Source organism: Sebastes fasciatus, chromosome 3 (assembly GCF_043250625.1).
Source record: "Sebastes fasciatus isolate fSebFas1 chromosome 3, fSebFas1.pri, whole genome shotgun sequence".
Classification (NCBI taxonomy): Eukaryota; Metazoa; Chordata; class Actinopteri; order Perciformes; family Sebastidae; genus Sebastes; species Sebastes fasciatus.
This window is the reverse complement of record NC_133797.1, coordinates 33,113,740-33,136,460: the sequence shown is the minus strand read 5'-3', so window position 1 is coordinate 33,136,460 and position 22,721 is coordinate 33,113,740. Positions and strand designations below refer to the sequence as shown.

The following is a 22,721-nucleotide window of genomic DNA, read 5'->3' as shown; positions in this document are numbered from 1 at the left end:
AGGGAGCCGGAAAAGCGGCCAATCACAACTTCCGCTTTGCTTCCACACACATGTGTGAGGAGAAAATCAGCCTCATTGCTGAGACAGTCTGATGGTATTTCTACATAAAGTTGACATTAATACATAATAACACAACAACGGCTGCGTCGTCAGGATGGCGGAGGTCGTTCAGCACCGGATCGAGGAGAGGATCCCTGAGTTAGAGCAGCTGGAGAGAGTTGGACTGTTCACCAAGAAAGAAGTCAAGTAAGAAGAACACATGATTTACAGAGGAGCGTTTACAGAAGTGTTCATTCAGTAGTAAAAACACATCACTATACAAAGGACACCCTTTTTTTTTTTTAACTAAGTTTTTATTGCAGTTTCAGCAACTTATACAATCATCACATTCTTTTCTACTGTATTTTCATTTTACAGCTGTCTCTTTTTTTTAACACAAATATTCACACAAAAAACAAGACTTCATCTTAAACTATAATTTCAATCGAATTCAGAGAAAAAGGGAGGACACATAGTTAAACAATTCAAAGAATTAAAATAAATACATTTAAATAAAAATAAATGTTGTGAAGGGTCGGAGGTCAGGGAGGTGAAGTGTGTGGAAGGGTATGTGTTGTTTGGGTGTGTGTTTGTGCTTAGAGAGATGACAGGAACAGGAACAGAGGGTCAGGAACACAGAGATACAAGTATGATCCAGGATCCAGGGTTTCCAGATGTGTTCATTCAGTAGAAAAAACACATCACTATACAAAGGACACCCTTTTGACAAGATTTTGTTGCCACCCAGCTGATAAATGTTTTTTTGTTGTGGTCAACTATCAGTAATATGGAGACATGAGACATAATAGAGAGAAACCTGACTAGAACATCTATTTTGTCATCTTATTACTCTCTCGGTGATCTCACTGCTACAGAGGAAATATTAATGGATTTAAAAAGAGAAATAAATCCTAAAATACACCTCACAAGTATATGTGTATGTATGTATATATGTATGTATGTATATATATATATATATATATGTATTTGTGTGTGTGTATATGTGTGTGTGTGTGTATAAATATATGTGTATGTATGTGTATATATATATATATATAAGCTGTTTATTTTTCACTTTTTCAGATCCATAATCAAGAGAGCAACAGCTCTGGAATACAAGCTCCACAGGTTGATCGTAAACAAAGAGGACTTCATTGCATACATTCAGGTAATGTGCCTTAATCATGTTACCCATATGTCTTTTAAATAAATAAAAGCTATGAGTGATATGTTTAAAACACTATTTTTTTGTTTAATTACAGTATGAAATCAACGTTTTAGAGCTGATCAAGAAGAGAAGAGCGGTAAGTGGCATGTGTTTTGCTTTATGTCATGTTAATATTCATTTTGGATTGGAGTCATTTGATTGTACACACATTTTTTTTATATATTCTAGTGGTGAACTTTTTTTAACATGCATGCAAAACAAATGGAGAGAGTGTCAAACAGTATACTTTTAGATGATAATTTGACGGTGCCTAACTTTGCTTTTGCAGCACATCCATTACCAGTTCAAAAGAGAGGAGATTGAGTACCCCGTCATCCATAGAATAAACAGTGTCTTCAGAAGAGCAACAAATAAGTGGAAGGTACTGTATACAAAGTGTTTATATTGTACTTTTGGAGTGTATCAATGAAATCATTGCACAGATTATGTATCGTGCCAAATGAGGTGCATTGATCTGCTAAAAGAAATTATCAAATTGCTTCGGGATGATTTGTTTTCAATCAAACTAAGACTCTTTGAAAATGATTAGAGTTCAGTTCTTATGTTATTCATGATGTTTTCCCCTCACCATTTCCTTTAAAATCTAAACATGTAATGAGATATCATTTTGCATGTCTTCTCTCCCCCACAGGATGATGTGCAGCTGTGGCTCTCACATGTTGCTTTCTGTAAGAAATGGGTACGTAATGATTTTATCATTTGCTTTAAGTACATCAGAGACAAAACACAACGTCTTCTCGTGCTAATAATGATCTCCCTCTGGGTTTCTCTCATCAGGCCACCAAAGGCCAAATCAGCAAGGTGTTCTCAGCCTTGCTCGCGATACACCCCGACAAACCAGGTACAGAAGATTGTGCTTTTCAATCTGTTGTAACAAAGTCAAGATTAACTGTAATTAGTAGTGACTTTGTAGTTCTCCATCTTTAAGCCCTGTGGATCATGGCAGCCAAGAGTGAGCTGGAGGATAGAAATTCCTCTGAAAGTGCCAGACACCTGTTTCTGAGGGCTCTGCGCTTCCATCCCAACAACAAGAAAGTCTTCCAGGAGGTAAAATAAGCTAAATGTTCCTACTGTTGTAAGATTATGTCAAATATTCTTTTCTAATAGTTTCCAACAACTTGTGTGTTAGTACTTCCGTATGGAGCTGCTGCATTGTGAGAAACTGAGGAAGCAGAAGGAAGAGCTGGAGAAAGCTGAGATGGACCTGGTGAGTGTGTCACAAATTGAACACAAACACAGTGGGGAAAGAAAACAAAAAAAAATAAAATCCGAAACACACACATGCTCTAATTTTGTATTCAGTGCCTTAATACTCTGCTCTTCACTCCTTCCAGGGTGAATATGAGTTTTCTCCAGAGATCCTGAGTGGCAAACTGGCTGAGGTTGTGTACAGAGATGCTACAGGGAAAATCAAAGGTAGGCTTTTTAAAGTTTATTTCCAATTTTGTTCAAAAACATAAGACATAAAAATAAAAAAATATCAAAGTGTTACATTTTATTTCCTCATTTAAACAAGAATTTAGTTAATATTTTGAGTAAGAAAACTGATGCATTGCAGAAGGTTGGCCTATTTTGTCAATTAAGTCTTTTTTTGGCAAAGATATCCCACATAACCCCTCGTGAATCCACAAACCATTGTTTTTACACATTGTTTTTTGTGCAGATTAAATAAATGCGAGCTAAAGACGTGCTGGAAGGCAGATTTTGTACTTTTTGGACACGCGTCTACTCTTTATGCTAAGCTAAGCTAACCGGCTGCTGGCTGTAGTGTCGTATTCATGATACAGACATAAGAGTAACTCACTGCAAAAAAAGCAAATAAGTGATCCTCCCAAAATGTCAAACTATTAACAGAATTTCCCTTTATATCATTGATCTTTTTCTCCAACAGAGGCGACGTTTGTCGTCTCACTTCTGAACATAGCGGCTATCTTTGACTTCACCAAAGACCTCCAGGACTTCATCCTGCAAGAGTAAGACACCAGCTCCACTCAACCACACTCTGCATTCTTAAACAGAACTTCATCAGTAAGTGTGAATGTTCCTACTCCTCCTCTACCCTTGTGTTGCAGCTTACAGGCTAACTACACAGAGGACAGCTTGACGTGGGATTTCATGGCTAAGAGGGAGCTGGAGGCTCCGGGGGCCGGGGAGGAGCTGCAGACCGCCAAAGGCCGGGCCTCGGATATCACCCGCAGAGAGGAGCGCTGCTGCCAGGTCTACGAGGAGGGGGTCAAGAGCCTCAACACCGGTAGGTGCTCATACATACACAGGGAGATAGACATGGAAAATGGACTGTTTTTTCCCTTGTTGAGACTGAAGTTTAATGAGTACAGCGAGCAGATCATTGTTGTGAAATAAACCCAGACAGGGCGATGCGGCTTATTACACAGCTACTTACTTAAGAAATCAATTTGACACAAAAATGGTCCTCCAGAGTCTGACATCAGAACTGCGCCCATAGCAACGGTCTGTTTTGAAGAAATAACAGACCGTAGAACACCATGATTGACCAATCAGAATCGAGAGTTCAACAAAGCTTTGTAATAAATAATTATGATCAACACATTACTACAGGGACCTGTGGTTTTGTATTTATTATGAAAATTACCTAAAGTATTAAAATGATTAAATTATTATTAATAACAGTTGAGGTTTTATCACTATGCGGTGACACATTTCTTCTCATTGCATGTGCTTTAGAATAAGAAGAGATTTAGTTTTACAATATGAAAGGGTAATTTTCTTTAAGGTTACCAAACCAGAATTACTTTATTTTACTTATTCAGTTCCCATAGTTTATTTTGCACACTGTCAATGTTGTTTACATTGTTGAATTTGAAGTAAGTTTGGTTTTTAAAAATTTGTTTGTCAAAAAATCAGATCCATTTAGCCTACGTCTTAAATTTGGCTTTTTAAAGTCTTCGGGTGCCCTGCATTAATGCACCGCTTTCATATTCCCTGCCAACTTGATGTGTATATATATATATAACAAACCATATTTGTGCTCTGCGCTCTAGAGCCCATGTGGACTTGCTATGCGGCCTTCTGCTTGGAGAGGCTGAAGAGAAAGACAAACGTCCAAGAGTTAAAGGAAAAGGTGAGTGAGTTTACACTGAAGAAATATCAGCGGCATCAGTGTTTTTGGAGGTGGATGTTTTGAGGGGTGAATCCTGACGTGCGTTTATGTGTTTGTGTCACAGAGGCAGGAGAGGCTGCTTGGAGTGTTGCAGCGCGCCCACGACTTCTCACTGCTGAAGGAGGATTATTATAAGAACTGGGTAAGATAACTGCTTCATTAAATGTGTAAATGTAATCATAGCATTTTATAGTTCAGCCTCCCTTCATTTGAATAATGACTCGTCAAATGTCTGTTCACACACAGCATGTTTCCTACATTAGTTTAACTGTGCTGGACTCAAAACACAAGGTTTGATTGTCAAGTGGAGAACAATATTTACATCTGAAGCTGATAGTCGGTACTTACTCGTTCTTGGAAATCCTAGCATAACCAGACTGCTGTTTCCCAAGATCCCAGACAGTGGATTAGAAGAAATTGCGAAAGAAAAGATGACGTCTTGGTGGCCTTGTGGGTTAAGGCTCATATTTTGAGTCTAGTCAAGGACCTATTTATGCATGCCAGCCCCACATTTCATGTCGCTCTCTATTGTTTACCATCTAATTAAGGGATTAAAAAAGTCCATAAAATAACACAGAACAGCCTCTCGCTGCCAAAACCGCATGTTGCCAAAACTCTGTTGAGTGAGTCAGTGGCTTGGCAGCGTGAACCTAAACAAGTCAGATATAAAAATGTAACACAAATATGATCAGAACCAAAGTCAACAAAGTGAGCGTGATGGCACCTGAAGATAGAGGAACCTGGTGTTGTTTTTGCCTTGTAGCACTTTGGGGGTATTCAATTATTAAATCCTATATTATGTATTTATATACCTGCAGAGACGGAGCTGAAATAATAATAAGTTAAAACGATGAGATGGAAACAGGAGGGAATCTGATATTGATTTAACTCTCTCTTTGATTTTTTTCAAATAAAGTTGCAGGTGCTGCTCTCATCCGGAGACGCCGAGGGAGCGGCCAGCGTTGCCATGGCAGCCACGCAGCGCTACAGCCAATCAGTGTCAGTGTGGAGCCTGAGTCTGCGGACGCTAATGCAGCTGGGGAGTGGAGACATGGGCCGGCTATTCCAGGAGGCTCTCACACACATCAGTCCTAAGGTACGAAGAACACTCTCGCACACACACACACGCACTTTGACCCTACATAATTTGTTCTCAATCACATCAACTGTCTGCTTACACTGAGCACATACACCTCATCAGTTGTCCTCCTGCTGTAGCAGTATAATTGTTCTCCTTGGAGGATGGAGACACTTGGACCCACGCGCACACACATTAGCCACCAGCACTGCTGTATAAGTGGGCCATCTCCTTGGCCCAATTAGTCTCTATTTCATTATATTAAAGTTCCTCAAATGGCTTCCTCCGCCCCCTTCTACATGTGAGGAAAGCTTCAGGCACTTGAGCAACCTTCCGTTGCAAACGCAACATGAGAACAAAGAGATTAATAGTCTGTGTAATTATTTATTATTTGAGGTCAGAATGACACTTCATCTTAATTTAACATGACAGGTAAATGGGCAGGATTACTGTTTAACCCTATACTCTTAGTAGAATTATAAGCTTTGGATGGATAGTGAACTAATCCTTAGAAATGTGTGGCTTTACTAAAAAGCCACACATTTTTCCTTGATTTTGTGTCACATTGACTCCCTTCACATCATCACACAGTACATCTCACAGTAATATATAATGCTGTATGTCTATGAATACAGATACTTTGACTCAGCCTTTACAGTAATGAGCAGAATAGCTGGTTGTGGTGGAGGTTTCACAAGCCTGTGGCCCTGAGACGTAGCTGTGTGAGGAGGATTACTACACGCTGCTCATTAGGCAGCTCCCTTTGTCTCAAGATAAACACTCCGTAAGTGTTGGGAAATAGTGTAAACCCTCAGGGTATGTCGAACAATGAAATGTTTCCATAACTGCACGGCACAGAAGTATAGAGATAAATTAATGAAGAAAACGTGTGAGTACCCTGTTAATCCAGATGATGTTTTATACTTATGCACTGAGGGAAACTAGCTGAGAGCAGAGCTAGGTGATTTGTCACTCAGATGCTACACAAGGATACTGACTTATTACTCATTTTTAAAGAGTCTGCATATCATGGGAAAACAAGGTAGCTAAATCTATAAGCATGGGTCTGATTTAAGCTTGGTATGTTCGCTCTAAGACTAAAAGGGGATGGAGATATTGTACGACATTGACAACACCAACCGCTAGGGTTGCGCCGATATCGAGCCGATACTGACTCAAATAACTGGATAGGGCATCGGTGACAGTGGGACTGATCTATTCAATTAAATTCCACGTCCGCGTACTACGTCATGTGTCAGCAGCACGGCGTTAGACCGCATACCTGAGGGAGCCAACAACAAACATGTCTGGAGGTATTTCATGCTTGCTACGCCAACAAGTTCTACGGTTATTTTATGTGCGTTTCAATACCCATACTATCATACTATTTAGTTTGCCAGAAAAAGATTCAGTATGTCCCAATACATAGTATGTCAAATGCTGTATGCCAAAAAATACCAGGATGTCCTACTACATCCGGTCGCATTTTGCAGTATGCAAGCCAGCAAGCTTTTCTGTCTATTCTGACCCACAATCCTCTGCGCAGCGGATATACTGTATGAGCAAGAGAGTCAAAGTTCAAGGCACAATGTTATGACGAAGTATGTCACAATTGTGTGCATACTGCATGCAACAGTACGAAGAATGTACGGGCAGCTGCAGTACGTACTAAAAGTAAAAAGAAAAAGTATGCGATCTGGAATGCGACCACCGTGTCTCAAATGAAATGTCTATGGACATTTTGTTTTACAAAGTTAGGAAAGCGATGTTTAAGTCAAGCCTGATGTTGCCTTACACATAAAATAATGATCCCAGTCACGTCCACACAGTGAGGCATACAGCTTATTAATTAAACACTGGTATCGGATCGGTATTCGGTATCGGCCGATACCCAAAGCCCAGGTGTCGCTATAGGGACTGAAAAAGTTACTGCTCAATGCTACAGGAAGCAAGTGGACTCCCCACTGAGCACGACACTGATTGGAAACCAGCTGATAGCTAAATCCTTTCTGTCCTGTCTCAACAGGAGAGTCTACCACTCTGGCAGCTGCAGGTCCAGTGGAGCGTGGCCAACCAGAGTCCTGAGGAGACGGAAGCTGTCTTCAAGGTAGTTCACCTGAATCCACCACATTCAGATTCAAACTACTGCACGGTCAATGCAATGACTTCAATGTCAACTGACAGGAAGAGCTGCTGCTTGTAAACATGTAGCACATAATGACATGCCTTTGTGTTATAGTTTACACTTGGTTTGGATAGACAGTTCTTATTAGTTAGAATGATGCAGGAGTCATGTTACTCTTCTGGTCAGTAATGTAAAGTATACACACATAAACTGAAATCAGGAAACTATAATCTATTATGAACAGCGGCTCACGTCTGCACAGTGTTTTGGCCTCCGAAACGAGACAGTTTGTTCTCTTGCTTGTTCCCAGAGAGGTCTGCTGTCTGCAGTAGCGGCTGTTGCCATGGAGATGAAAGAGAGCTACCTTGATTGGTCGTGCTCCACCGGAGGCTACAAGAAGGCTAGGAAGACCTTCACAAGGTAAAAACAAATCACTTTGTCTGCTCATGTTGTCGTTGATTTAAATGATAAATAACACAAAAGGAACGCTAATTTAATCTGTCGCAAATATTAAATAAACTCCCTAGAAGTGTATCTTGTGACAAAGCTGTCGATTTTAAGCCAGGAAAAATTTGTTTTCTGTAGTTTACAGGAAAACCGTCCCTTGTCCAAGGCCTTTTTCACCAAAATGATTGAGATCGAGAAGGAACAAGTATGTATGGCAACTACTGTACTGTATGTCACGTAAACTGCACCTCTTTAGGTTTTAGGTGGTGTTTGAACTTTGTTACAGCTGTTTTTAGAAGATTTAACCTTTCCTAAAAAGAAGAAATTGTGGGGACAGATGGTGGACTTTGATATCTATTTGTATAAGCCGAGACGATCCTGAGCCGTAATAACTGTTGTTTGTTCTTCCAGGAGACTCCAAAGATGAACAACCTGAGAGACTACTATGAGAGGGCCCTGCAGGAGTTCGGTACCTCAGATGACGGTGAGCAGACTTTAAATGCCTTTTTAAAGGAATAAGAGAAAAAAGGAAAAGTAGCATTAGTTAAAAATATTTATTCACAATATCCTGTTAGTCAAGTATCGAGGACTGAATTCCAAGTTTCTATCAAACAAAACAACCGCACCAAAAAAAATGTGTCAATGCCAAAATAGTTATCTGAAAATTGATCTGTGGCTGGACCCCACACAAACTACTAGTCAGCTAAGCTTTCAGTTGGGATATGGGGGAGTTGAAGAAACCAGATGTCAGATTATTTAATCTTCCTTGCACACGTCTACCATTTTAATCCTTCAAATGTTTTCTGTTGTTTTTATTTCCCTGAAGATCTGTGGCTGCGGTACATCCAGGAGGAGCTGGGATCCCTCGGACAGCCAGAGAACTGCGGCAAGATCCACTGGAGAGCCATGAAGTTCCTGGAAGGGGAGACCGTGGAGAGGTTCACGTCCAAGTATACTCTGATTCAGACCGGACACTTATGAGTTGCCCTGAAAGGTTCAGGTAGCGTAGTAAATTCAGCAGCTGAAGAAGCAGCAGCGCACATTTCGGAGCAAGTGTTCCTCTTGGTCCTGTAGGAGATTGGAGCTGTGCCCATCCATTTGTTGTTTAATTGCCTTCAAGCATTGGGGGGGAGATGTTCTTGATTGAGCTGCCTCTGATGTTTGCAGCTTTAATTTACAACTTTCCATTTTCATTTACGGCAGTTTGCGCTGCATTTGACACCAGATTGACGTCGGTAACACGGTAGTATCGTAAAGATGTCCATTTTCATTGAATTCATTTATTTGTCATTTTGTGAAGACAAGCTTTTGATGCAGTTATGATGATATTAAAACAGTCTTTCATTCTGGGGTGTTTCTCTGTTGTGATCCCTCTGAGACAGCGACATAACAACTGTACACAGATAAACACACAGCGGATTCACACTGCAATAGTTTTCAATTGACCCACCACTTTCTTTAAACAGTTCTCTTGGTAGGTTAGTGAAGTTAATTTAAGTTACGGTGACAAAAACATCCTCTAAAATTCTCATTTCACACATTGATCCAGTGTCAGGGCCTTAAATCATATCGTTCTAGTTCCCGCTTTTCATGATACAAAATGCCTCCTTTAAAAAACAAAACAATAAATATTAAGCAGCAGTAGTACTATGAGCTAGATGCACATCTATGAGCAGCTTAAAAAAACTGTCCATAAACATCTAAATATATTTACAGTTTTTAAGGACACTTCAAATTTGTCATGTGTGCCAGCAGCGGCACATACAGTAATGTAACAGCTATGAGGTATAACAAGACTTTCATTTAAAAAGCATTACATAAATGGATCGTGAAGTTAATAATATAGATAATACACCTATAACATTGTATCACATGGGATTTTAGGATGTTTTCTTTCACGGGCATGGACGATGTAAACAAACGCACTTAATGGTCTCCTTTATTTCCTCAAAGAGATGTTCATATGAGAACCATGTCGCCAGTTTTTGGGGAGTATGATATCCATTAAATACGTATGGGATAATGTACAGTGAGCCGGTCATTGAAGGGATTATTTCACAACAATGACACACTAGCTGTACATTATCTTGCTTATTACATGGCGACTTACTTAAGAAATCAATAATTTGACACCAAAATCATCCTCCAGAGTCCGACATCAGAACTGTGCCCATAGCAACGGTCTTTTATACATAGCAACGGTCTGCTATGAAGAAATAACAGACCGTAGAATGCCATGATTGACCAATCAGAACTGAGTATTCAACAAAGCCGTGTTATAAATTTATAGAAATGACCTTGAAGATATTGAAGTACCTCGGTACTCGGACACTAGTTTCAGGGGACTTAGCTTCTCCTGTTATCTCTGTCGGGCTTTGATGAAATTAATGCAAACATGAAAACAACAAAACACCAAGAGAGTAAAAATAATGTGCTTTAAGGCAGAAGTTATGGCGAATTATCATTTTCAATAATGATCCCTTTAGAAAATTGGTGAAACTTCCAGACACACACTTATCAGCTGAAGTCTCCTCTATGTAAATGGAGTTTTAAATCCTACTACAGTGTGTGTTGGGGTCTCTGACAGGGCTGGCAGACATATACTGGTTTGCTGATATATTGAGCTACTTGGGCTATTTAAAAAATTGCAAGTCGGCCAGTTTACTGCTGATATAATGAAGTGTCTGTGTGGACACACTGTGTTTTTGTATCAGAGCAAACCAGAGAAAATATTGAAATGGGTTAAGGACCTATTTTAGTCAACAGCTTCAGCCTGCAAAACTTGATGCTCTAAATGCTTTGTCAGGCCTGTAAAGAATACTGGTTTGGTTGGGGACAGTGAATCATTTTAGTGGTAAAGCCATTACATTTAAATAAAAATGTAAAGATATTGGCACATTAAATCTATCATCAGTAAAAAAACTATCTATACAGGCCGTTAAAAAACAGCTGTAGCTCCACATGCTGACCTCCTCCACAATCACATCACTGAGGGAGGACATGAACCTCAATGTGTCTTCTCCAAAACAGATCGATGTTAAAAAAAGTTAATAAGTTACTTGACGCCCATGTATGTGTTCGGTCCCACACCATCTCCTCTTTCCCGTGTTGAGGACACATCTTCAGATCTTCTTGAAGAGGATGTAGGAGAAGAGCGCCAACACGCCTGCAGACAGGAGTCCAATCACACACTGGTGGATGGTGATGACATCCTCCAGGGCGTGGATGCGCTCCTCCATGGCGTTGGTGTGGATGTAGTCATAAACAGAGGCCCCGATGCTCCACACCATCCACACAGCATCCACCAACGCTTTCATGGTGGGAGAGACCATTGAGAGGGCCGCCCGCAGCCGGGCGCCAGCTGCATCCGCCGCTTATTGGCCCCACTGCACTACAGAGAGAGGAGAGCAGTGAGGAGAGAGCATTGTGTGGGCACACTGATGTTCTCCAAAATAGCAATCACGGTTACACATCTACAGACATGAACAGAACATGTGATCCTGAGGAGCTCCATCTGAGAAGATTGTCAAAAATACTGCAGAAACTCACTGGGAGGACTGAAACTTCTGATCAAAAAGCAATCTTTATACTTTCTCTTTCTGTGATGACATTCAGGAAAACAACTCTTCTGAGAGTTTAGTCATTTTATAGTTGCCTTGAGTTTTATTTATTAAATACATTTACTCAAGTATAGTACTTAAACCTGCAGTAGGCAGAATGATTTTGGCATCATTGGGCAAAAAATCCATAATAACCTTTCAGCATTTTGTAACTCAAGTGTTCTGAGAGAAAACTAGACTTCTGCACCTCCTCATGGCTCTGTTTTCAGGCTCCCATGACGGGAGACGTTGACCAATCACAGGTCATTTCAGAGAGGGAGAAAGGTAGCCACGCCCTAAAGCATACCCTGCTTTATGGTCTATTTGACTCTAAATGGGATTGATATGGGAATCATGTTTTAGTGTACGGATTAGCTGTAAAAAGTTTGTGACCCGGCAGCCATGTTGAGATCAGTTGAGGAAATACCAAGCACTGCCCACCAGCCGGAGCAAACTTTCTCATTTTACAGCTAAACAGTACACTACAAGATGTTTCTGTAAACATTTGAGTCGAGAAATAGGCATTACAGTAACAGAATATAGATTCGTATTTGATCAGCGCTTCCTAGTTTGACCGGAGTTAGTAAGTGATTGACAGTTGCTCAGAGACGTTAGGCTCAAGCTCAGCTCTGATTGGTTGTTTTCCTCCGGTCTGTGAAATCTTGCAGATGCCATTAGGAGCACCGGAGGACACAGAGACAAATGATTATTTTTCAGATTACCTGTCTCATGCACTACTGTCAGGATAGTGACCGCTTTATAAAAATAACTTTTATTAAAAGCATATTTTCTCTAATTCTACCCACTGCTGCTCTAAGTTATTTTACTTTAGTGTTTCTCATTTATGCTATCTGGTACTTCTCTATTACATTTCAAAGGCAAATATTGTACTTTTTATTACTCCACTGCATTTACTTGGCAGGTACTCTGCAGATTAGGAGTTTACTTACAAATTTGCTTTTAAAAATAAACACTGAACTGAAGTTATTCTGGCTGCTTTTTTTTGCATGACAGAACTCTGAGTAAAGAAAAAAAAAATGCAAGACTTGTTGCTTATTTTACTTAAATAATGTGTGATGGAGGCCTATTTATATACATGATTCCTCTCCATCTCTGTCTCGACTGGTCGACACGTCATGCTGACGTCATTTCAGTATCAATAAACTTGGTCCAGAACTGAATGACTGAACTGGCTTCACGTGATCTAACCTTTAGTCTTGTGAGATCAGAATCTGCAGAGCAACAACCACAAAAAGGAAAATGAGGAACGAGCCGACAGTTTGTGTTGTACACAGAGATCAAAAGGACATTTATTAACTCACCGCAGGCTGTCAGATGTCAATGAGATGATGAAGATGATGATGAACATCCGTCCAGCTGTTTGTAGAGTAATGAAATATGTTGTTTAGGAGAAGAAGCCGGGCTTGTTCCTGTCAGGTAGCCTACAAAGTCGGACATTGCTATTTGGCATCAAGTTATAGCCTTTAATCAAACACTTCCGGTCAAACCCTTACAAATATGCCTTATAATTTATCAGATTTTAGTAACAGAAAGTTCCCAAGCGAATAGAAATGTGCATGGAAGAAAGAGTATGATGCCAAAAAACACCATGTAAAAAAGTTACAGTAGCTATTCAGATGAATGAGGGCAAAGCATCAGGTGTTTTATTTTATTTTGATAAGAAAATCACCCCATTTCCGGTGTTACTGTGCGCGTCTTGTCTACATGAAGCAGCTGACTGAAGCCATATGGAGCGTCACCACGAGCACTAAAAGTGGAGCATGACCTCCAGAGTAGAAACACTATAGAATAAAAATAGAATACGACAGAACAGGTATAGAAGGTGACATATCATAGTAGATGAGAATTAAATGAAAAATGCAAGAATAGAATAGAAAATAAAGCAAAACATCAGAACAAATAGAATAAAATAGAACTAAAATGGAAGAATATGAAAGAATAGATTAAATGCAAAATGGCATAAAGAATATGAATGTATATAGAGTAGAATAGAATAAAAATAGAATACAACAAAACAGAATACGATAGAAAATAAAGCAAGATATCACAGTAAAATGGAAAATAAACAAAATATCACAATAGAATAGAACATATAACACAGTAGATAAGAATATAATGAACAATGCAAGAATAGAATACAAAATAAAGCAAAACATCAGAGAAAAAAAATAGAATAAAACAGAACCGAATACTGCTATAAAATGGAATAGGAAAGAATAGATTAAATGCAAAATGGTATAAAGAATATGAATGAATATAGAGTATAACAATTGAATAAAACAAAGCAGAATACAATAGAAAATAAAGCAAGATATCACAGTAAAATGGAAAATAAAACAAAATATCAAAATAGAATAGAATATATCATAACACAGTAGATAAGAATATAATGAAAAATACAAGAACAAAAAATAAAGCAAAACATCAGAAGAAAATAGAATAAAACAGAACCAAATACTGATGTAAATGGAAGAATAGGACAGAACAGATTTAATGCAAAATGGCATAAAGAATATGAATGAATATAGAGTAGAACAATAGAATAAAAATATAATACAACAAAGCAGAATACGATAGAAAATAGATACCACAGTAAAATAGAAAATAAGACAAAATATCACAATGGACTAGAACGTCATCATATAGAACATCATATAGTTTAGTTTAATCAACATTTATTTTATTGCTGATCATTATCTCTTTTATTCTATTTACTTTTATTAATATTTAATTTTTTTAATACAATCTGCTTATTTTGTGTAGTTTCATAATTTTTTTTATTTTTAAATCTTTTATTATCTTAAATACCCATCTTTTATTGCTTTCTTATTCAATGAACTTTTATCTTGGTTGTTTTTGTGTGCATTAGTCTCTAAATCCATTTATTAACATTCTACATTTTGTCAATCGTGTGTACAGCACTTTGCATTGCATTTGACTTGTTTGAAAGGTGCTATATAAATAAAGTTTGATTGATTGATTTATTGACTTATTGATATCACAGTAGAATATAATGAAAAATGCAAGAATAGTATTGAAAATAAAGCAAAACATCAGCAAAAAATAGAATAAAACAGAACCGAATACTGCTGTAAAATAGAAGAATAGGACAGAATAGATTTAATGCAAAATGGCATAAAGAATATGAATGAATATAGAGTAGAACAATTAAGTTAAGTCATGGAGCACTAACATAACACAACACAAGGAGATAGAAATAGAAATAGAAATAGATTTGGAATGAATCCACTGATTAAATTTGTCTAAAGTGATCCAGCTGTTCCCCCCTGATATGCAGCTGCACGTGATCACACTCGGTGATCTAAATAAAACAATAAAACGTTGTAAAATGCAAGAATAGTATTGAAAATAAAGCAAAACATCAGCAAAAAATAGAATAAAACAGAACCGAATACTGCTGTAAAATAGAATAGGACAGAATAGATTTAATGCAAAATGGCATAAAGAATATGAATGAATATAGAGTAGAACAATAGAATAAAAATAGAATACAAAGAAAAACAGAATTATTCTTATCTACTGTGATATCAATCAATCAAACTTTATTTATATAGCACCTTTCAAACAAGTCAAATGCAATGCAAAGTGCTGAACACACGATTGACAAAATGTAGAATGTTAAAATGGATTTAGAGACTAATGCACACAAAAACAACCAAGATAAAAGTTCATTGAATAAGAAAGCAATAAAAGGTGGGTATTTAAGATAATATAAAATAAATAAAATACAAGGAATAATACAAAATAACAATAAAAATAAATAAATAAATACAAATTATGAAAAACATTCTACATTTTGTTCATCGTGTGTTCAGCACTTTGTAGTAGATAAGAATATAATGAAAATGCAAGAATAGTATTGAAAATAAAGCAAAACATCAGAAAAAAATAGAATAAAACAGAACCGAATACTGCTGTAAAATAGAAGAATAGGACAGAATAGATTTAATGCAAAATGGCATAAAGAATATGAATGAATATAGAGTAGAACAATTAAGTTAAGTCATGGAGCACCAACATAACACAACACAAGGAGATAGAAAATAAATAGATTGAGAGATAGATTTGTCTAAAGTGATCCAGCTGTTCCCCCCTGATGTGCAGCTGCACGTGATGACCCTCAGTGATCTAAATAAAACAATGAAACGTTGTATTTGACACATGCATGTGATGGTGATGATGAAGTGTCGTGTCGTGGCGCGTTGCTGCCAGCAGGGGTCGCGGCACACTAACATGTTGCTGGTTTCAGGGAGGTAACATGAGAGGTGTGATGAACCTGGGATGTATATAGCCTCCTGAACAGCATTGATAAAAGAAGGGGAACACCTCGAGAGAGAGAGAGAGAGAGAGAGAGAAAGAGAGAGAGAGAGCCGCAGACGAGGCGCTCCGGAGCCGCAGCAGAGCGCGTCCTGCACCGAAGCTCCTGGATGAGTAGTGGCGCATGTTGGACACCGCAGGAATGTGTGCAGTTTACAGGCAAACACACACATGCTCGGACATTACTCAGTGTACAGTAGTGACCGTTTTTTAAAGTCCTCTTTTACTAGAATAATTGGAAATACTGGGGTCCACATTGCTGCTACTGCTGCTGCCCCTCCACGACGGAAAACCTATAATTGGAGACGAGCCAGTGACGCGCTGAAAATAACCAGGTTACCACTTAGCACCGGTCCATTTTGGGGAGGGCCCCAACACGAGGGCGGCAGCACCATATATCAGCTCCTTCCTTCCAGCTGTTTGGGAATATCCTGCTCATAAGATATCGAGGGCTGCAGCATGCATGGCAGTAGCAACAGCAGACTCTCTCTCTCTCCAGGCTGTCTCTTTCCAGAATGGATATTGGGTGACTGGTTGGGTGCTGGGTGCGCACTGGGATCTCTCTGTGGGAAAGGTTTTTTTTTTTTTTTTTTTAAAGGAGGGAGGGATGGGGGAGACTGGTACAAGGCGAGACACTGTTGCGTCTGCATGTTTTCCCCCCTTGGACATAGGGGAAAAGATAGGCCTGTCCTGAGGGGGACTGTCCGACTTCTTCTTCCAAAAGACAATTCGTTCCCCCTCCACCCTTAAAAGGATAATCGTGCTCAATCTGGGATGCATGCAACACCAAGTGATCAGATGGAGCTGGAGCAGGACTCGGTGGGTGGATGGACGCTCGAAGTTCGAAGTTCTCGATCTGAAGTTCGAATTTCTCGATCTCCTCCGAAGCAGCCAGACAACCAACCAGACAGCCAGACAGTCAGTCGGCGCTTTTTACGCGAAGAAGTCCATATGGCTGCAGGATGCTGCTGACACATGCACAGGTAACAACAACCAGGCAGCAGCAGCATCATCACCTGCTTCTTCTATGGGTATGTATCAGCGAGATATCACAGGTTTGAACCCTATTTGCATTATCCTCTTTGTCAGACTTTTGGTTCATTTTGTAAAAAATAAATTTAATGAAATCTTAAGTAAAGAGGTAAAAATGAAACACCAAAGTACGGTTTACAATTTGTACTACCATGTCATTTGCAAGTGCCTTTATCATTTCAAGTGTTAATTGTATCACTAAGAGACAGAATTGATTGAAATCCTGATTAAACACTGACGATGGGAGCAGATTTGTGCCACATAGAAAATGTGGATGTCAAATGGTTTAAAAAAAAAAAAAAAAAGACATTTCCAGAATATCCATAGGTAAACCTGTGTAGTTTTCCTCCACACTTCACTGACTGAGTCCTGATGATGATGATGATGATGATGGTGTGTGTCAGAGGCTGGGTCTTTGCGGGCAAGGTGAGTCCTCATTTCGTTCAACTGGCCTACAAAGTCCCAGTTTCTGGCTCATGTGACCACCAAGTTATTGGAAATAGCCTACACTTCTGCTACACATTAAGAGAAGAAATAGGGAACAGATGGGAAGTCTTAACGGAGAATATAAATAGGCTTTCTAAAGAAGCCCAGTGATATCTCAGGAGATAAAGTCTCACTGTAAAGCTGGATAAGGTCAGTAAACATACCATTTAATACCACTGGTGCATAATACGGTCTATAATATTTTTTGGCGGAATATTATGGCGATACTATCGAGACAAAATACGGTCATCATAAAGTCACTAATATGACCCACTATAGACCGCAATTTATATGAATATTACACTTTATTTATGTAGGCCTATGCAAACAGCTGCAGGTACTTAACCCAAGGAAATGTAAAGATATGTCAAATTATTTAATAGCTCAGGGGGTCAAACAGTGAATGTCATTGCTTAATAATCGGCTAAAACCTTTGATTACTCAAACTTGAACTTTAAAGTCTTGTGAAAGAGAAGCATGCTTCTCAAGATAGTCACAGAAAACCAGAGCAGAGGGTGTTTCTGTCTGATGCTTACAATGATGAACAACTTTCACATGCCACTTCTCTAAGAAAAAAAGCAGCCCTGCATTTCTCAGCTGGCCTCATTCTGCGGTAAAGCTTTTGATGAATTAATTTTTAAAAATAAATCTTATTTATCTTATCCACGTTTTTTTTTTTTTTCGTCCAATCAAAAATATATTAGAAATTAGATTAAATTAAATTTAAAGGCAAAAATCAGTTCATTTATTAAATTAATCAATCAACAAAGAGCACAAATGATAAAAATGAATTGCGTTACAAGCAAAGTGGCCTCCTTGTATAATTGTAATTATAAAAGTAATGTAGTCCAATAAAAAAATCCCAAAGTGCCATATACTCTATTATGTCGAACAAGTGTGTCAAGTGGGGAAGAAGTTGTTTTGGAGGCCCGCTTCTATATCTGTCCTGACCCTAGCATGCCGTACATACCTCACTAATGAATTTAGCATCCTGACACTAGATGCTTTATGTAATTAATAGAGTGGAGGGCCATGGTGACATCTCCATGCTGCAAGTGACACATAGGTAAGACATTCGCTGAAGCGTGGCGATTTTTATTTTAAAAACACGAGACCTCCGTGATTATTAAAACGCAACCTAAAACAGTCCTGTAAATGAACTCCCTGGCATCGCAGTAGGTGGGAAGTGGTTACATTAATCTTTGTGTCAGTTTTATTTATAAAAAAGTTAATGCTCGATCATAAGTTATTTGTAGGTTGTGTATAACAGATCAGTGGCAGGTCGTTTGTTTGTACAAGCCTGCTATTACTCGTTACGTCTGTAAGTAGTTGCGAGGAAAGTTGACACTTTGTCAAAAAGTTCTACTTAAATTCTTTGTGATTGTAGGCGATATCCTACTGCTAATTAACGTTTTATTTCACTCTTAACATCCTTGTTATCAGATCATAAAATAAACCTAAAATCAAATATGGAGAATAGATGAAAATGCATCAAAGATAGGACGAGATGAGCTCAACTATCATCACTGATTCCCTCCAACGTAGCCCACTAAAGCGCAATGACACATCACAGAAAGCAGATAAAAGCACTCCAGCCAAAAGCTCTCCATATATGCTGCAGGAGAGTACGAGCCAGTGCGAGTATGAGAGCGGAGGGCCTAGTAAGGGAGGCTTGGTGGAATGAGCCTGGTTTGAATAAGCAGCATGGCTACGGGGAGCTCTGGGATAGTCACCAAGTGTGCTGATTAAAGTTGTGATATTAAACAGTGTTGGCTGCTACCGCCTGCCAAGCCTCTCTCAGTGGCATTTCACATTGTTTAAAAGGCCCAATCGGACTCATCTCGCCACTTGCTGCACAGCGTTGCTTACATCTTTCTTATTTTCCACCGCGGCTGTCCCATATTCTCTCCTCACACCGTTCGTTAGCAGGGTTGTTAGACTTTAAATAGACTTTTCCTACAGGTTGTTTTCCGCTCTGGGTCACTGGGTTCACTTCAGTTCTCAAATTGGCCGCAACTACGCGCATGTTATTGTGAGCATCATATAGAAAACTCTGCTGAGGTAAAAGCTTCAGATTGTGTTTACCTTTTCTGTGAAAGCTGAACTTCTAATGAACACATGGAGCGCGCTCCTTCTCGGAAATTCTGCTCTGAACTCATTCAACCCCCTTTAAAAACGTCACTGCAAATCCCAATAAAACTCTGCCATTATAAATATACAATTCATAAATACTGGGAAGCGTGCTCGCCTTTTGTGAAATATATGACCCGGCTTATAAAAGGTCAAACCTCAGACGCTGCAGTCACTCCAGGTTGTTGCGTTTCTTCAGCCACGATTTAACAGATACCAAAGTTATGCACCCAATCGCACTTCGAGGAGCCAGCAAATGTTGTAGTTTGATCTCAAAAGTCTGGAATGAGACATAGAAACATTAAACTAGCGAGGGACGGAGGGAGAGAGAAAAAGGCAGCAAGAAAAGTGAGGGACTTTTAGGGGCAGCTGTGTTTTATTAACCCAGTCATAATGCCCCTAAAAATCCTTATTGCTCTTGCAATGGTCAACAAATCTCCTCGTGCAACATGTATAGAATCTGTGTAGGGATTCACATCAACAACCTGTCGCACTGCTGGGCCAAGTCAATGTATGCTGTATGTATTGTCCATATTTAGAGAGTTTAACCACAGTTCAAACAACTGTAGAAGTCTTATTGAATTGCAGAACACGTGAATGGAAGGATGCAGTCTCACAGGAGCTGCTGAAATCCAACAGTAACCTTCGTCGTAAGTTTCCCAACACGTTTGCTGATGCAGATTAGCACAATGTTGGAAACAACTCTATCTGGGAACTGCACAGGCTCAATGAGCAACATACTAACAATACCAATGTTTCCCTTTGGCTTATGAATTGCTCTGTCATTGTATTTCTGCCCAAGTCTTCGTAGTTTAACATGCAGACGGGGGAGTCAGCGCTACGTGCCCTTCGGTATTTTGACTTTGCAATCAAGTGTCAAGGGACGGACTGAAAGACAGAGACTGATAGGCAGGTAGATGACAGGCTGGCAAGCAGCGAAGGCAGACTAACTAAACTCAGAGAGTATCAAGATATACAGTACAGGCTGGTAGAAATACAGGCGGGCAGATGGGCGCATAAAGACAGGTAAACAGTGAGACATCTTGACGAGACAGCGGCAGCACAGAGAGATATAGAAAATGGCAACCAGGCAAAAGACAGGCTGTGATACAAGCAGACACACAGATAGAGAGAGGAGGCAGGAGCAGGCTGTGGAGGACTGGGATCCAGGCCCGGGTGTGGTGAGGCGGGCTGTCGTGGCTGGAGAGCGGGTGTTGTGGAGTGAGTCATCGGAGGGAGGCTATTCTGCTGAGTTTCCCAGTGGGACGGCCGCTGCCGAAGGAAGGAAGAATCCTCTCCACATGGAGGGAAAGAGAGAGACAGAAGAGGGGAGAGGGAGCGAGGGAAAGTGTGGACGATGACTCAGGGCCACGAACCACATGGTGATGGAGGAGGGAGGGAGGAATTACTCATCAGAGCATGTGGAATCTCATACGGCTATCACAGGACCGACAGTGTGCTTCCCCCATGGCTGCTACTCAGCCGCCGCCCAGCCGCCATCACTCCCTCAGGCACCAACGCCAATCGGCCTCGCTTTTTGGCCAAATGAGAACAGAGAGAAGATGGGGATCAGGGTGAGCCGGGGGTCAAATTCACACGGGATGTTTTTTTTATTATAAATTCTTTCATCAAAGCCGGATCCCCTTCAGTTTGGGGACATCATGAGGCACGAACTGACATTAGATGAGTTTTTAAACTCTTTTTTATCAAAGCTGAATCCACTCCAGTAGGTTTGATTCGCACGACTTCTCCCCCCAAATGTCTCAGTATGGCTTTCCACAGCCAGCCAGTGTGACTGACGGGAGCATGTTGAAAATACGGCATCATTATCTGACAAAGCCATTTGAATTTCAGCAGAGGCTATAATAGCCCTCCTGTGTCACTCTGGGTGTTGGAGAATATGTCAAATCATCGGCCAAGTGGAGTAGCTACTATAGTTTCTAGAAAGTGTGGGAGGCCAGCTTGGCTCAGGTCCCGCTTTTAATCAAGAAAGATAAGTATTATCGCGTGTAAATATTGAGGCATTTTGAAATAGGAGTTTCACCTCAGTCCCTGTCTGCTTATATTTGGGCTTTACATTACAGCAAGTCAGTGCAGGCCTCTCTCTGCTCTTTCTCCGAATTAGGCAACACTGTCAAAATATGTAATCAAAGGGAACTTTTCAAAAGGTCTGAAAATGGCTTTATGAATATGTATCTGGAGTACACGGCGAACAGAGGGTGACATTTTAAGTCCAGTAGCTTCTTTTCTTCTCTGTGGCTCGGCTTACAAAACAGCTCTTTCATGGCTGCGTAAATCCATCTTTACAGTGATAAATGTGACACAGCAGCGAGCCCGCGGATGACTAAGTTGTATTGAGTGATGACAAGACAGAGAATGTAAACGCGCAAAAGGGTTACGGGCACGACATGCACCGCGGCTCCTCTTTATGTGCTCGGGACTCGGCAGCTGACCCTGCAGATGACCTCGCGTGTTAGTGGTGGTGAATTAAGCGTTAACCCATCGCTCAGTGGCGGAGGGGGGAAGGAGTCAGCAGAGAGCTTCTGACTGTAAACGCACACGCCTAGGTCTACTTTATATGAGTCCTATACACCTGTCACAAGATTATTTGGTTGTTTTTTTTAATATCTGCATGTGCAGCAAAAAAAAGATGATGAGTACACCATGGTGGCATGACTCAACAGGTGAACGGGGCACACCCAAAGGACTGGTTTAGGCCCCCCCTTACCAGTGGCGGCACAGTCCCAGATCGCTCTCTAACAGAGGTTGCCATTAGGGTGTGGGCTGACAGCAGCTCCAACACCAGAAGAACCACTCAAATCCAGAGCAAACACTGCAGACAAAGGCGAGAAGGCAGGAAAAACTGGAGCAGACCTTCCCTGTGTCGATCCCTCCAGCACCCCGCTTTAAAAAATGAGAATGAACCCTCCTGACCTGCTTTTAGCCAATCAGCTTGTGAGAGCGGGCTTTGGTATGACTAGAGCAAATAGAGAGGAGGGTAATCAGCCATCATATATCTGCAATGGTAATCCCCCACTATCTTATTAATACCTTTAGCC

General features: G+C 40.1%; 1 protein-coding gene across 1 annotated transcript; it reads left to right on the top strand.

Moving 5' to 3' along the window:
• Nucleotides 1-20: 20 nt before the first annotated feature.
• Nucleotides 21-9,403, top strand: utp6 (UTP6 small subunit processome component). The gene is made up of 19 exons (XM_074630453.1): nucleotides 21-246; nucleotides 1,123-1,207; nucleotides 1,302-1,343; nucleotides 1,536-1,628; nucleotides 1,899-1,946; nucleotides 2,045-2,108; nucleotides 2,196-2,314; nucleotides 2,397-2,474; nucleotides 2,602-2,683; nucleotides 3,159-3,240; nucleotides 3,340-3,518; nucleotides 4,288-4,367; nucleotides 4,471-4,548; nucleotides 5,323-5,502; nucleotides 7,511-7,591; nucleotides 7,920-8,029; nucleotides 8,195-8,261; nucleotides 8,468-8,540; nucleotides 8,883-9,403. The coding sequence occupies exons 1-19, from the start codon at nucleotides 155-157 to the stop codon at nucleotides 9,035-9,037; spliced, it is 1,788 nt and encodes a 595-aa protein (XP_074486554.1). The 5' UTR covers nucleotides 21-154; the 3' UTR covers nucleotides 9,038-9,403.
• The last annotated feature ends 13,318 nt before the right edge of the window (nucleotides 9,404-22,721 follow it).